Here is a 12,806-nt window from a genome sequence, read left to right as displayed (position 1 = left end):
GATCGGTGCTGGTGCTGGTGTTGATGCCGGCGCTGGTGTCGATGTCGGTGGTGGTGCCAAGGGCGGCCTCAAGGGAGGTGCTGGAGGCCACCTTGGTGCTGGCGTTGGCCTTGGAGGCAAGATTGGTGCTGGTGCCGGCGTTGGCGCTGGTGCTGGTGCTGGTCTTGGAGGCCATCTCGAAGGCGATGTCAAGGGTGGTGCCGGCGGCAAGATTGGTGGTGGTGGTAAGATTGGCGGCCACCTTGGCGGCCACCTTGGAGGCGGTCTCGGAGTTGGTGCTGGTATCGGCGCTGGCCTTGGTGCTGGTGTCGGTGCTGGTGTTGGACTCGGACTTGGTGGCCTCGGCGGCCTCAAGGGCCTCCTTGGTGGTGGCATTGAGTGGTCTGCCGGTGGTGGTGCTGACTGGCACTCTGGAACTTCTTGCAGCATCGGTAATACCTGGAAGGATCACGTCCTCTTCCAGGGTGTCTGCTCTCCCGAGACAGAGACCACTCCCGCTGTCAACCTCGGTCTTAACCTCCCCAGCTGCCAGATCACTGGTGACATCGGTTTCGCTTGCGGTGCCGACTTCCTCAAGACCCCCAACGTTCGTGTCGGCCTCGGTGGCATCTCTGCTTACATCGAGATCGATCTCTCTGCTTCTGCTGCCGTCCACCAGTCCGTCGAACTCTTCGCTGCCCCCAAGCTCGGTGTTGCTATCCCTGGCCTCGAGGCCTCTGCTGATCTGAAGGCTGCCATCGAGGCTGCCATCGCCCTCGATCTCATCGTCGGTTGTGGTAAGGCCATTGATCTCTCTGCTGGTGTCTACGTCAAGTTCCCTGCCGATGCCTACGTCGACATTGATCTTCTCACCAAGAAGGTTATCAACGCTTCCCTCGAGGGTCTCGTCACCAAGGCTCTCCCCGTTGGCGTTGGTGCTGACGTTGAGCTTGGTGCTGGTATCGACCTCCAGATCGGTCTCCGACTCCGTTCTGAGCTTGCTATCCCTGGTGGTCTCGAGATCCCCGTCCTTGGTCTCTCTGGCAAGGCTGGTGCTGATGCTGGCTTCGGTGCCGGTGTCTGGTTCTCTCTCCTCGACTACTCTGCCAAGATTGGTGGCAGTGCTGGTGTCTCTGCTGGTATCGACATCACTGGCTCTTTCGACTGCAACCTCGGTCTCGCTGTTGACAAGAAGTGGGACTTCTCTGGTGGTTTCTTCAACCTTATCCCCAACCTGTCTGTCGGTCTTGCCAAGGGTATCAAGTCCACCTTCTCCCAGAAGACCCGTGGTACTTGCGGTAGCTTCATCGGTCACTTCAAGAAGGGTGGCTTCATTGGCGGCCCTACCATCCCTGCTTCCGGTCTGATCACTGCTACCACTGCTGGCTCTGACGCTTCCGTCACTATCCCCGCTGGTGTTACCCAGTCTGTCGAGTTCTCTGGCACCGTTGTTGTCCCTGACGCTTCCGGCTCTGTCGAGATCCCCGACTCCACTGACTCTGCTTCTCCCGAGGGTCCTAGCGATGTCACTGGTTCTGGTTCTCTCCCTGTCGCTACCTCCGCTGCTGAGATTCCTGACACCACCGACTCTGCCACCCAAGGCGGCCCTCCCGTTGATGCTACCGAGTCTGGCTCTTCTCCTGTCACTACCTCCGCTGGAGAGGTCCCTGTTGGCCCCGGCGGCGAGGTTCCCAACCAGACCATCACCAAGGGCGGCGACGTCACTGCTATCTTCGGTCCTGGTGAGACTATCACTGTTTCCGGCTCCGAGGGTTTCACCACCATCCTGTCTGGCTCCGAGGGCTTCACTTCCGTCATCACTGGTTCCGAGGGTTTCACCACTGTCATCTCCGACTCTGAGGGCAGCTTCACCTCTTTCTTCTCTGGCTCTGAGGGTTTCACTACCGTCATTTCTGGATCTGAAGGTGTTACCAAGGTCGTTCCCGGTACTCCTGGCTTTACCACCGTTGTCTCTGGCTCTGAGACCTTCACTCAGGTCGTTCCCGGTGCTGGCTTCACTACTGTTGTCTCTGACTCCGAGACCATGACCAAGGTCGTCCCTGGCGCTGCCTTCACCACTATTGTCTCTGGTTCCGAGACCTTCACCCAAGTTGTCCCCGGTGGTGGCTTCACCTCTGTTCAGTCTGGCAGCGTCCCTGTTGCCACTGGTGGTAACAACTACGAGCTTCCTTCTGCCCCCGGTGCTGATGCCACTGCCTCTGGTGATGTTCCTGCTGAGACTGGTTCTGGTTCTCTCCCTGCTGCTACCACTGCTCCCAACGGCGACAACGGTACCCCCGGTGATGCCACTACCGGCTCTGGCTCTGACGCTGAGGTCACCTCTGCTCCCGCTGCCGATGTCACTGAGGCCCCTGATGCTTCTGGCATGATCACCAGCACTATCCGTGAGACTCACGTCTACACCATTACTTCTTGTGCTGCCTCTGTCATCAACTGCCCTGCCTCTTACACTCAGAAGATCGTCACCCAGACTGTCATTGAGCGCACCACTGTCTGCCCTGCCACTGCCACTGCTGTCCCCAACACCCCCACTGAGGACTCCAACGAGTCTGGCAAGACCCCTGACTCTCCCGACACTCCCCAGGAGGGCGGCAACGCTTCTCACCAGGGCCCCGGCGGTGACAAGGGTGCTGAGTACCCTACCCCTGGTGACAAGACTCCTGTTGAGGGTGGCAACGGTTCTGGTTCTAACGGCGATGCTCCTGCTCCTACCGCTCCCCCTGCTGCTGCGCAGACCACCATCGACCTCGTCACCATCACCCAGGACGTCACCACCATTGTTCCCTGCACCAAGTTCGTTACCAGCACCTTCGTTGCTCCTACCACTGTCCACCCTCCCGCTGTTCCCGTTGTCACCATCATCGACAACCACACCGGCCAGGCCCCTCAGAACACTGCTACCGAGCAGCCTGGTGCTTTCACCACCCTCACCAGAGTCATGGCCTCTGCCACCGACTCTGGTGACTACCCCGCTGCCACTGGTAGCGGCTCTGATGCTGCTGCTCCCGGTTACGAGGCACCCGGTGTTGTTCCCACCTACAAGGTTCCTAACAACGGAACCGTTCCTTCTCAGGTTCCCGTCATTGCCGGAGCCTCTCTTGTCAGCGTTGGCAGCATGCTGCTCGCTCTCCCCATGGCCCTCGCCTTTATCATGTAAATAGCTTAATTACTGAAAGCACTTATGCTTTCAATGTCCGCATCAGATAACTTTCAATGCCCGAATCAGATAGAACGTAATTCATGTACTTCAAAAATTGTTTGCCCCTCTACTTTGTTCCATTCCATTGATTGCTTTGTTTGTGCCCGATGCTAATTGTGCCTTTTGTTTCCTCCAAACAGATGTGCTTGAGAAAATTGATTCACTTCCCTTAACTACCTCTAGCCGTTAATTGTACAACATGTTCCTAGATACAAACTCCGCCCTTGAACAATAGGGCACCTGCTTAAGACATGATCGAGCAAGACCTGATTGTTCAATCTAGCCTGACAACGCAACATATGCGCTAGGAGGGGCAATGCCTATACTCGTTCCACAGTATTTCTTTCCGTTTTTTAATCTTAACATCTTAGTATGGAGAGCACGGTTTTACTAGTTGTTTCATTACAAAGTCTGTCAATAAAAAATGTCTGTATACTTTCATTTCGCACGTTTTCGGCTGACACAAATATGCACCGACGAAGAGCTATCTACATAAAACATCATAACAGAGGCAATCAAAAGTAGAAGTCAAAGAGACCATGGCTTGTTTAGTAACAATGTGATCTACTTTGAAAGTTTTTTTTATTTTTTAGCAATATTAAAAAGTCAATAGTATGTGGATTAATATATTTCTCTCATATCGTACGTCCCTGAATAACTTTAACAATACGATCTTACATTCTCCTTATGTACAAATGTTTCATTCTTGACCATTATACCACCGACACCTGCAGGTCCTGGGGTGACTGGTCGACTCGAAAGAGTCACAGAAGCCGTGTGTCCATGAGTCCCCCGGCGATCGAGTTCTTCAATTGATGCTATTGACTCACTCACGAGTTGTGTGAGTACACGTGTAGAACTCGACTCAGCATTGGGTATCTTTGAAAGATGTATCGAGTGCTTCGTTTGGCTTCGGGGATAGTTTCGGCGGTACGCGCTGGATCCGGAATCGAACGTTGTGGTTGGGTCCGTGCAAGTCATCATATATAGGCAGGCTGGTCGAATGATCGGAAGACAAGCTGTACAATGATAAGTTGGTTTGACATAGGTAGTGGATGGATGTGGAAGATGCCTACTGGATATTGTCACCAGGTTTACCTCCACTGAAGCCCATATTATGACGGGAGCCAGTTGATATGTCATGTCGTGTGACTTGTTGTTGAAGTGGGTAGATACGGTAACGATAGCGAGACCAGCTACGCACACCCTGCAGAATATGTCAGTAGGAAAACAAGAGCCTATGATTAGGAGCCTCTTACAAGATACCGAATAAGAACAAAAAGATAATTGCTATTTTCTGAAGGATAGGAAGTTGAAGCTTCTGAATCTGTACAATGGGCAGAATCAAGATACCGACATCGATTATGACGTGGGCGAGAACAGTGCCGAAGAAAAAGTCTGCACTTTTGATAGGACAGACGAAATGTTCAATGTGAGGATTCCAGAATGCTTCTACTGGATAACAATGGAATGTAGTTAAAAAGATCTGGGGTCTATGTGAGCCAGGGCCGAAGTTACGTAGCAACAAGATAACTTACGCGCACAATGATCCAAAGAATGGAGCAAGTTAATAGGATCGAGATTGCAATCTGAATATTAGCGACGCGGAACATGCGCCAGTAAAAGGACAAAATGGAGATCTTGGCGAAGAAGAGAGTGAATGCGTAGAGATGTTCGATGATGAAGAGATATTTTTTCGTAGTGTAGTTTGCTTCTTCGATAGTCATCCCTTGAACATCCTCCGCGTGTAGGCCAAAGCCATGTCGCATCCCTGAAAGAAGTCAGTATCTTGAAGCACGGTGATAATGATCGAGCATACAAATTGGGAGCATAACGGCCCAGGCCACTGCGGTAACCTATTCACTGTTAGTTATGTGACTCGAAACCTGTTCTGAACATAGTCTATTGCGTACATAGCAGAGTATCGCAAAGTAGTCATCCCACCAAAGGTGTATCCTAGTGATCCTTCGACTAGCCAGTCGCAGAATAAGGAAGATGGTGGCAGCCGGAAAGGTTACATACTCTGCAGCCCAGAGATTAGGTTGGAGTGAAGACATTATGGTTTGTTGACAAAGACAAAGGAAAGAAATGCGGAACAGGATTAATGGATTGTCAGGAGTAGCGGGACCACCCCTGGATGATATACGCCTGACGAGGAAATATTGCCGATCATCTAATGCGGCTCACAAGCCAGGATGGTTTGCATTTGGAGAGATCCCTGTCTTTAGCCTTATGAGTATCTTTAATATGCCAGTCCGAGTATAGTCGGGAGTCTATGCAGTCTTTAGTGTTAGGCATCGCATGATTCTCGGATTTGCCACGTCAATGTATCGTTAGCAGTTTCAAGTTTCATCTAATTGAGCTTGTCAGTGTTGGCAGATACAGGCTTCCAGGCACATAAGGCGCCACCAACGATCACAACCTTGTTTGGGATATTGGGCCAGACGGCGCCGCATGTTGGAGATTTTGGGAGACGCTAGGCCGTACCGAGGTGCTAAAGAGCCACCTTGTTCCGCGCTGTTCAGGCTCGATAGAGATCCGGACCTCCCGAGGAGAAATGGCGATTGAAAGGTGGTTCAATCTTCAGGGCGGTTTAGCAGGGCTGAACCTAGAGACGAAGGCCAGAGCTTCCTACCATCTTGGAGATCTAGATCATGACAGGGGTTCAACCATGTTTCATTTAGCAGGCTTTACCGTCCATTTGAGAGCATGTCATTCGACAAAGTGACAGTGGCGTTGAACGGATGATGGGGCCTGGCGTCTAGCTTCGAACTCTATTAACAGCTGGGATTTGAGCCTTGCGTAGGGACGATACTTTCTCTCTGTGCTCTGTAGCTCGTTTCAAACTATCTATCCAGTGGAGAAACAGCGGTCTAATATCTATTACATCACTATTAATAGCGCGAAAAGTACTGCGACGGGCAAGAATCAGGCCCGATGGAATGGTAGATTGAGTGTACGCTAGAGTTTGAACTAGTTGCGCCCAATCAATCCCGAGCATCATTAGGCTGAAGACTTGGCACCGACGTTCATTTGGACGAGGTAGATAAGTTCTGGAGTCGTTAATTGTCATCCTCATAGCGTAGGCGAGGCGAGCAATCCCTGGGGGGAACAATGTAGCCCACTCAGCTGCAAGCTCTATTGAGGAACAGGGGTTACAGACCGGCATTTGCCTGTAATAAGACAGGGTGCGAAATACGAGCACAAATAGAATTTTGACCCATGTCACTATAGTCTTGACCTCTGTGCCTGTTGAGCATAAACTCAATCTCAGGTGTCCATGTTTAACAGCCAAGTTGAAGAAATCCCAAGGTCTGTCGCTGAACTGCCTCTTGTTATGAAGCAGATACCAACCCATGTGCCTTTGTACCTCACAACGGGGCCGTTGTTTTTGGTACTTTGGCCTAGTTGTCCGTAGCGACACCCGTAATCACATGCGTACTCTCGAGTTTAATGCAAAAGTAATTAGACTCAAATGAACAAAGCGCCATGAGCAACGGTCGAGACAGATCGCCACCTTCCCCGATTTTAAGAACGCAGCAGTGACACGGCAGATCGTTACTCACTGACCTCGCATCGCCATGAGATCCCGGATGTGACAGCACGTTCCTCGTAGATCAAATAATGATGATCGTTTCCACTCAGACCAGCGAATGACACTTGTTTAAAATAAAAAGATCCTTGGAACGGAAACGTTGTGGCTCCAGCTTGACGGTAAGATCGTTCTCAAGATGTGCGACGTCGACAAGTCTGGACTTTAAAGAAAGATAAAAGACACCCCACGGACCCAAATCCCAAAACCAAGGCCGAGATTAATAAGGCCACCATGTCTCGAATGATATGCCAGGGTATAGCAGGCGAAGGGTACTCTGCATGTCACATGCGAATTATCTTGATCGATTTTTATGACTAGTGCTTCATGTATATGTCGTTCTGAATTTCCATCAACAATAGGAACAATGGAGTCATACCAAAATTCCACAATTACTTATTGACAGTTGCTAAGATTGACCCTTCTCCCCAGGACCCAAAGCCGTCTAGCTTCCGAGCTAAAGTATGGAGAGGAACCACTTAACTATGGTAAATTATTTATGCTGACAACGCCACAAAATATTCCGCACCTACCCACCTTGAACCTCAGTAGTGCGGAACAACACGGCTATCACCGTAGCATTCCTCAAACTCTATTGTCGTGTTTTGACCAAGAAAACATACGAGAATCTATTACCCCTGGCATTGACTCTTGCAGCGCTGAAACCATAGGAAACAAGGTTGCAGAGTGAGAGTGGCCTATATTATATGCGATGGGGAAACTCTGTGAGCACTGCGCGATTATTCTTTCGCTCCAGGTTGAGCCAGAAGCATGGAGCCAAGACTTTCCTCTTCGCTCCATCGACGACTATGCCCCTCTGCAACACTTCAGAACTGTTAAGGAACTTATAGAATCTGCAGTTAACTGTCGCCTTTGCGACTTCATCGAAGCTTCCTGGTCGCTACCAGCCCTTCACAAACGGTATCCAGATATCAAAGAACAAGATTACGGGTCGCTCGAGCTTGAGTTTAAGATCACAAAAGCCGTGTCTGATCCTAGCGGCGTATCTTGCAACTTTATAGGCGGAGATATCATTGTGCCGTGGCATTCTTTTGCAGATAGCTTCAAGGTGACAATCACTACTTGTCGTGCTGGCAGTATGGGCTGAACCTGTTCTTTTTCTGCTATAAGTACTAACAATTTGGGCAGCGGATGTTAGCCAGCTCCCAATCTGGGATTGTAAAGAACTCACCAAGGATGATAGAATCAAGACTATCAAGTCTTGGTATACTGAATGTTCATCTCAGCATGCTGGATGTAAGCCATCTAGTCTCGGGCACCCAAGGCGTCTCATCCAGCTAGGACCAGAGAAGCACGATCTTCGACTGATTGATACGCTTTCGCAACCGTGTGGTGATCTTGAATATGCCACCTTGAGCTACTGCTGGGGAACGTCACGTCCGTTTGTTACCACTAAAGATAACATTGGCACTTTACTTCAGAGCATACCAGCAACGTCTCTTCCTCAAACATTCCATGACGCTATTGACATAATTTGGGAGCTGGGACTCAGATACATATGGATAGACAGCCTTTGCATTGTGCAAGATGACCTGCAAGACTGGCAGAGGGAAGCCACATCCATGAAAGATGTGTACGCTGGCAGTTCCATCACTATATCAGCGTCAGATGCACAAGACAGCATGCAGGGCTGTTTTGTTGACAATAACTTGGATCTTTGGGATGGACGTGATATCGGGGTTCATCAAATGGGAGCCCGCTTCCCCAACAATAGGGAATTCTCGATACGATTCCATCAAGGAGATATTAGACGCCGCACCAAATTCTCAAACCTGAGTACCAGGGGCTGGACATTGCAAGAGCAGTTACTGTCTCGCCGGGTTATACACTGCATGCAACCTGAGATACATTGGAGCTGTCACTGCAGTTACCAGACAGAGTCGCAAGTCACCTTCGAAGGCGACAGGTTCAAGGGTTTCTCGTGGTGGTTCATGCCAGAGGCTGCTACTGAGGAAGAAATGAAGAAACTGTGGCTTGAGTGGATGGCAGATTACTCGAGTAGGAAATTGACTGTCACAAGAGATCGTCTCGGGGCCCTGGCAGGAATGGTGCAGTATTTCGGCAACAAAGTAGGATTTACGCACTTGCTAGGTTGCTGGCATGAAACCCTGGTTGATGACTTGCTATGGATTCGACGTGGTGACACTGTTCACCCTTCTATGGTTCTTTCTCAGGTACCATCTTGGTCATGGCTCACTCGTGTAGGTACCATCAATTTCAGGTTCTGGGCTCGGTCTATGGGTAAAGATCCTTCCATTATCCGAGACCACATCAAGATTATTGAAGCCGGTATTACTTGGGCAGGAGAACCCATGGTTTCAGACATCGTGTCCAGCACCATGATTGTCGAGGGGCCAGTACGCCAGATGAGACTCCGTTTAGATCCCAGAACCAAGAACTTCAATCCTCCTTTCATGAATGTCGGCAATGAAGAGCCTGATTTCAGCGAGACTCCAGTTCCTTGGCGGTGCCCAGGAAGGTTCGATCTTGAGGATGAGCGGGAGGATGATTTGTTTACTTGCTTACTTGTACGCTCAGTTTCTCCAGAGTCTCGCGATAGTCTGGCATACCCCTACCAAGAAACGTTTCTTCTATTAGTACCAGTTTCGACTTCTGAAGATACGGCTTACAACAGGGTCGGCCTTGCTATGATTCGTGGGGATCAGAGTGAGTTTGCATCGGCTGAAACGAAGAAGATCCGTCTATTATAGTTTGTCATTAGCAGGATGGTATTATTGTGTGAATTACTTTGGGTTGTCTTTTTAATGCAACGCTTGGCAACTAGAGCGTCATGTGGAGAACATCACCATCATTTATCCACATTTACAACTAGTCTTCTTATGAATGAACTTGAGTGATTTCTTCTGGGAACTAGAATGCTGCATAGATCACTTGTTCTTGAAGTATGCTGCCATATAGCTCTGTTGTTAAAAGCACGTTGGTGAAATGCACTTTCTACATATACTCAAATTTTGAGCTTATTTAAATAACAATCGGTGCGCTGGCGCAATGGTAGCGCGTAGTCCTCCTAAGACTAAGGCTCAGGGTTCGAGTCCCTGGTGTATCGAAGGTATAATCACTCAGAGTTTCTGATGATTGTCCAATTCACTTTTTGATGTTTGTGAGATGTGGTTTTCTTTTTTTTTTTTTTAGCGACCACGACCATGTATCTTTACCTCTCTCACCTAGGTATGCTTCTGGTTTGTTTTTGCAATTCTTGTTATATAAAGTCCAAGTGGCAAACTCTTACTGCCTTGAATCACCTACAGACGCTAGGTTTCTTCTTAGTAACCTCGAATATTTAAACAGTAGCTAGATCTCTTCAACGACCACTATAGATAGACAAAGTTCTATAAAAAATATAATATATCTAAATTTCCATCTTTGCCATGGTCTCTTCCGCCTCTTGCTTCCACTCCTCACGCCATCGTGACAGTGGTGGTCGTCGCTGGACCACATCGCCTGCCGCCCATGCCATGCGCTTCTTATCCATCTCTTCAGTCACGTCGTTATCAGGACAAATGATATAAAACTCGTTCTTGTCCATCCTCTCATAGAGATACTCCGCGACTTGCTCAGGTGTCCAAGGCCCATCTGGCTTCTCCTTGAAGATCTTTGCACCAGCCTGTGATAGTGTAAGTGGTCATGTTCATGGGGTACAGAGTCTTTATTTATATTGCTTACCAGTCCGGTAAAGGTCCAACCGGGGACAAGTAGGTGCACAGTTGTGCTTTCGTTCTTCAAATCGTAACTCAAGTGCTCAGCCAGGGTCTTGACTGCAGCCTTGGAAGCGTTGTATGCTGCATTTCCAGGAGGGTTGGTGATGCCTTGCTTGCTGCCTGTAATGACGATACTTGTAGGCTTTGACTTGGCAGCCTCTTGGACGATAGGGAGAAAGGTGTTTATGCCGTGAATCACACCGAAAAGATTGGTTTCGAGGGTCTTGTGTTGTTAGCATCGGCTCTGTAGCTTATCTCGTGGTTCACTCACATCTCGAAAGTAGTCATCATCTCCCCAAGTGCCCTTTAGACCTCGGCCTGCGTTCAAGACTAAAAGTTCAATGGTGCCGAATTTGTCCAGCGCGAGCTTCTTCAGTGACTGCCAATCTGAAGGAGATGAGACGTCGACCTTTGAAGTGAGAGCATCGGAATCGTCTACAAAATGCTGCTTGTTCAAGTTCTCAAGAGCTTCCTCATCATTATCGACAAGAAGAACACGCATACCCTTGCTTCGGCATGTCTTGGCAATGGCAAGTCCAATTCCTGATCCGGCTCCCGTGATCAAGGCAGTCGAGCCTGAGCTGAAGACATCAGTAGGTGACATGTTTTCAAGGCCTAATGGTGTATGCGTATGATTTAAAGTAAACTCATAAGATGTAAAAGTGAACTATCCTCAGACTGCCCTTTATATCATCAGTTCGGACTTAACGGACTGAGTTGTAATCACCCCGCATAAGTACACGGTGAATGCGGGGCATGCCTTTTGTTAGGATGAGTTAACACGTTACACTAGAATCCGCCTAATTGATAGATAGTTGCAAGTACACACTAACGTTCTTCATCAAGTCCCAATTTTCTGTCGTTGAACACGACAAGAGATCTGTAAAGGGGATACGCCATATTTCCTATAACCGCCCACCAGAACTGGATCAAACCAGGGCTTTAGTATGTTCTTAATAGTTGGTAACAATGTTCCGGTGGTTTCAAAAAGCCATCGTTTGGAGCGGCTGACCTGGATAATGTGAGCAATATCGATGACGCATCGGCCAACCTTGATGCTGTATCTGATCTCCAAATTCCGGTCCAAGGTCTTTTCTTTTATAAAAGCTGTGTTGTGAAGTTCTAAAGTCAAAACTGTATTATCGATAATTTCGAGACATGACTTCTCAGAAACAGGGACGCAAAATTGTCATCATCGGAGCCAGTGGAAATTTAGGAGCTCCTACAGTGAAAGCCCTTCTTGCCCAAGGAGTTCATAGTATCACCGCTGTTCAACGCCTTGGAGCTACCAGCAAGTTTCCATCCGAAGTAGTCGTCAAGTCAGGGGATCTACAAGATGAATCGTTCCTGGCCGATGCGTTTCAAGACCAGGATGTAGTGGTCCTAATGCCGCCACTCCCCCATATCATCAGCATCCAAGAGCCCGCTGTACGCGCAGCTGCCAAAGTCGGCGTTCCATACATTCTTCCTGCCGAGTATGGCCCCGACCCTTTTGCCCATCGACTTGTTGAACAAAACCAGCTTCTGCAGGATAAGAAAAACGTTCGCGACTTGATAAGTGAACTTGGCGTGGCTAGCTGGATCTCAGTAACAGTCGGTCCCTTCCTCGACATGAATTTGAAGAGTGGCCTCTGGGGAATCGACGTCGATAACCGGAAAGCCACTATATGGGATGGCAACGTTGGCAGAGTCAGCGCGTCTGGCCTTACTCATACAGGTCAAGCAATAGCAGCAGTTCTCACTCTCCCCGAAGAATCGTTGGCACAGTACAAGAACAAGGCAGTTTATGCACCTGCCTTTCATTTTACACAACAGGAACTCTTAGAGGCTGTGCAGAGGGCAATGGGGACGATGGAAGAGGGATGGAGTGTAGAGTATCAGGACATACACGATGCTCTCAAGGACTTAGAGCCCAAGAATGAGCAACATGATGGCAATGCTCCATTCATCAAGTTTTTCTTGAGTCATTTCCAGGAGGGCAGTGGAGGGGACCTCCGGCACAAGGTCAAGGATGGTGAACTAAACAAGTTATACGAACTTGGACTCGAGGAACAGGTTTTGGAAGATGTTATCAAGGCCTCAGTGTAGCCGATTGTATATTATCAATAAGATCAGGATAAATTCAACACGCATGCTTATGCTCTATGCTATTCTAGCTATCAAGATTCGTTGCTTGTCACCGTCGCCGTATTCTATCCTTTCTCATTCCCGACTATACCTCCAAAACACGCATCGTTTATCATTATCATGCATTATCCTTCTAATTCCCCGTCTT

The 12,806-nt window shown here is 49.0% G+C and overlaps 5 protein-coding genes across 5 annotated transcripts, besides 1 other annotated feature; 3 read left to right on the top strand and 2 right to left on the bottom strand.

Annotated features, from left to right (window-relative positions):
- On the top strand, window positions 1-3,427 carry FPSE_04711 (uncharacterized protein; the record flags this gene model as incomplete). Its single annotated transcript, XM_009257829.1, has 2 exons — window positions 1-3,153; window positions 3,409-3,427. Coding segments are annotated over 2 exons (3,172 nt in total), but the record flags the coding sequence as incomplete, so codon positions are not given.
- Window positions 5-226: a microsatellite.
- A 407-nt stretch (window positions 3,428-3,834) lies between the features above and the next one.
- FPSE_04710 (uncharacterized protein) lies at window positions 3,835-5,256 on the bottom strand (the record flags this gene model as incomplete). The annotated part of the gene is made up of 7 exons (XM_009257828.1): window positions 3,835-3,857; window positions 4,030-4,218; window positions 4,276-4,406; window positions 4,459-4,526; window positions 4,738-4,970; window positions 5,019-5,055; window positions 5,113-5,256. The coding sequence occupies 7 exons, from the start codon at window positions 5,254-5,256 to the stop codon at window positions 3,835-3,837; spliced, it is 825 nt and encodes a 274-aa protein (XP_009256103.1).
- Window positions 5,257-7,503: 2,247 nt separating this feature from the next.
- Window positions 7,504-9,523, top strand: FPSE_04709 (uncharacterized protein; the record flags this gene model as incomplete). The annotated part of the gene is made up of 2 exons (XM_009257827.1): window positions 7,504-7,888; window positions 7,941-9,523. The coding sequence occupies 2 exons, from the start codon at window positions 7,504-7,506 to the stop codon at window positions 9,521-9,523; spliced, it is 1,968 nt and encodes a 655-aa protein (XP_009256102.1).
- A 659-nt stretch (window positions 9,524-10,182) lies between these two features.
- Window positions 10,183-11,135, bottom strand: FPSE_04708 (uncharacterized protein; the record flags this gene model as incomplete). Its single annotated transcript, XM_009257826.1, has 3 exons — window positions 10,183-10,437; window positions 10,497-10,754; window positions 10,803-11,135. 3 exons carry the CDS (start codon window positions 11,133-11,135, stop codon window positions 10,183-10,185), a joined length of 846 nt encoding a protein of 281 aa, XP_009256101.1.
- Window positions 11,136-11,689: 554 nt separating this feature from the next.
- On the top strand, window positions 11,690-12,619 carry FPSE_04707 (uncharacterized protein; the record flags this gene model as incomplete). Its single annotated transcript, XM_009257825.1, has 1 exon — window positions 11,690-12,619. The coding sequence occupies one exon, from the start codon at window positions 11,690-11,692 to the stop codon at window positions 12,617-12,619; it is 930 nt and encodes a 309-aa protein (XP_009256100.1).
- Between the last annotated feature and the right edge of the window lie 187 nt (window positions 12,620-12,806).

The sequence above is a fragment of the Fusarium pseudograminearum genome, chromosome 2 (assembly GCF_000303195.2).
Source record: "Fusarium pseudograminearum CS3096 chromosome 2, whole genome shotgun sequence".
In the NCBI taxonomy this organism is placed as follows: domain Eukaryota; kingdom Fungi; phylum Ascomycota; class Sordariomycetes; order Hypocreales; family Nectriaceae; genus Fusarium; species Fusarium pseudograminearum.
The sequence above is the reverse complement of the archived record's forward strand: the minus strand, read 5'-3'. Positions and strand labels throughout refer to the sequence as shown.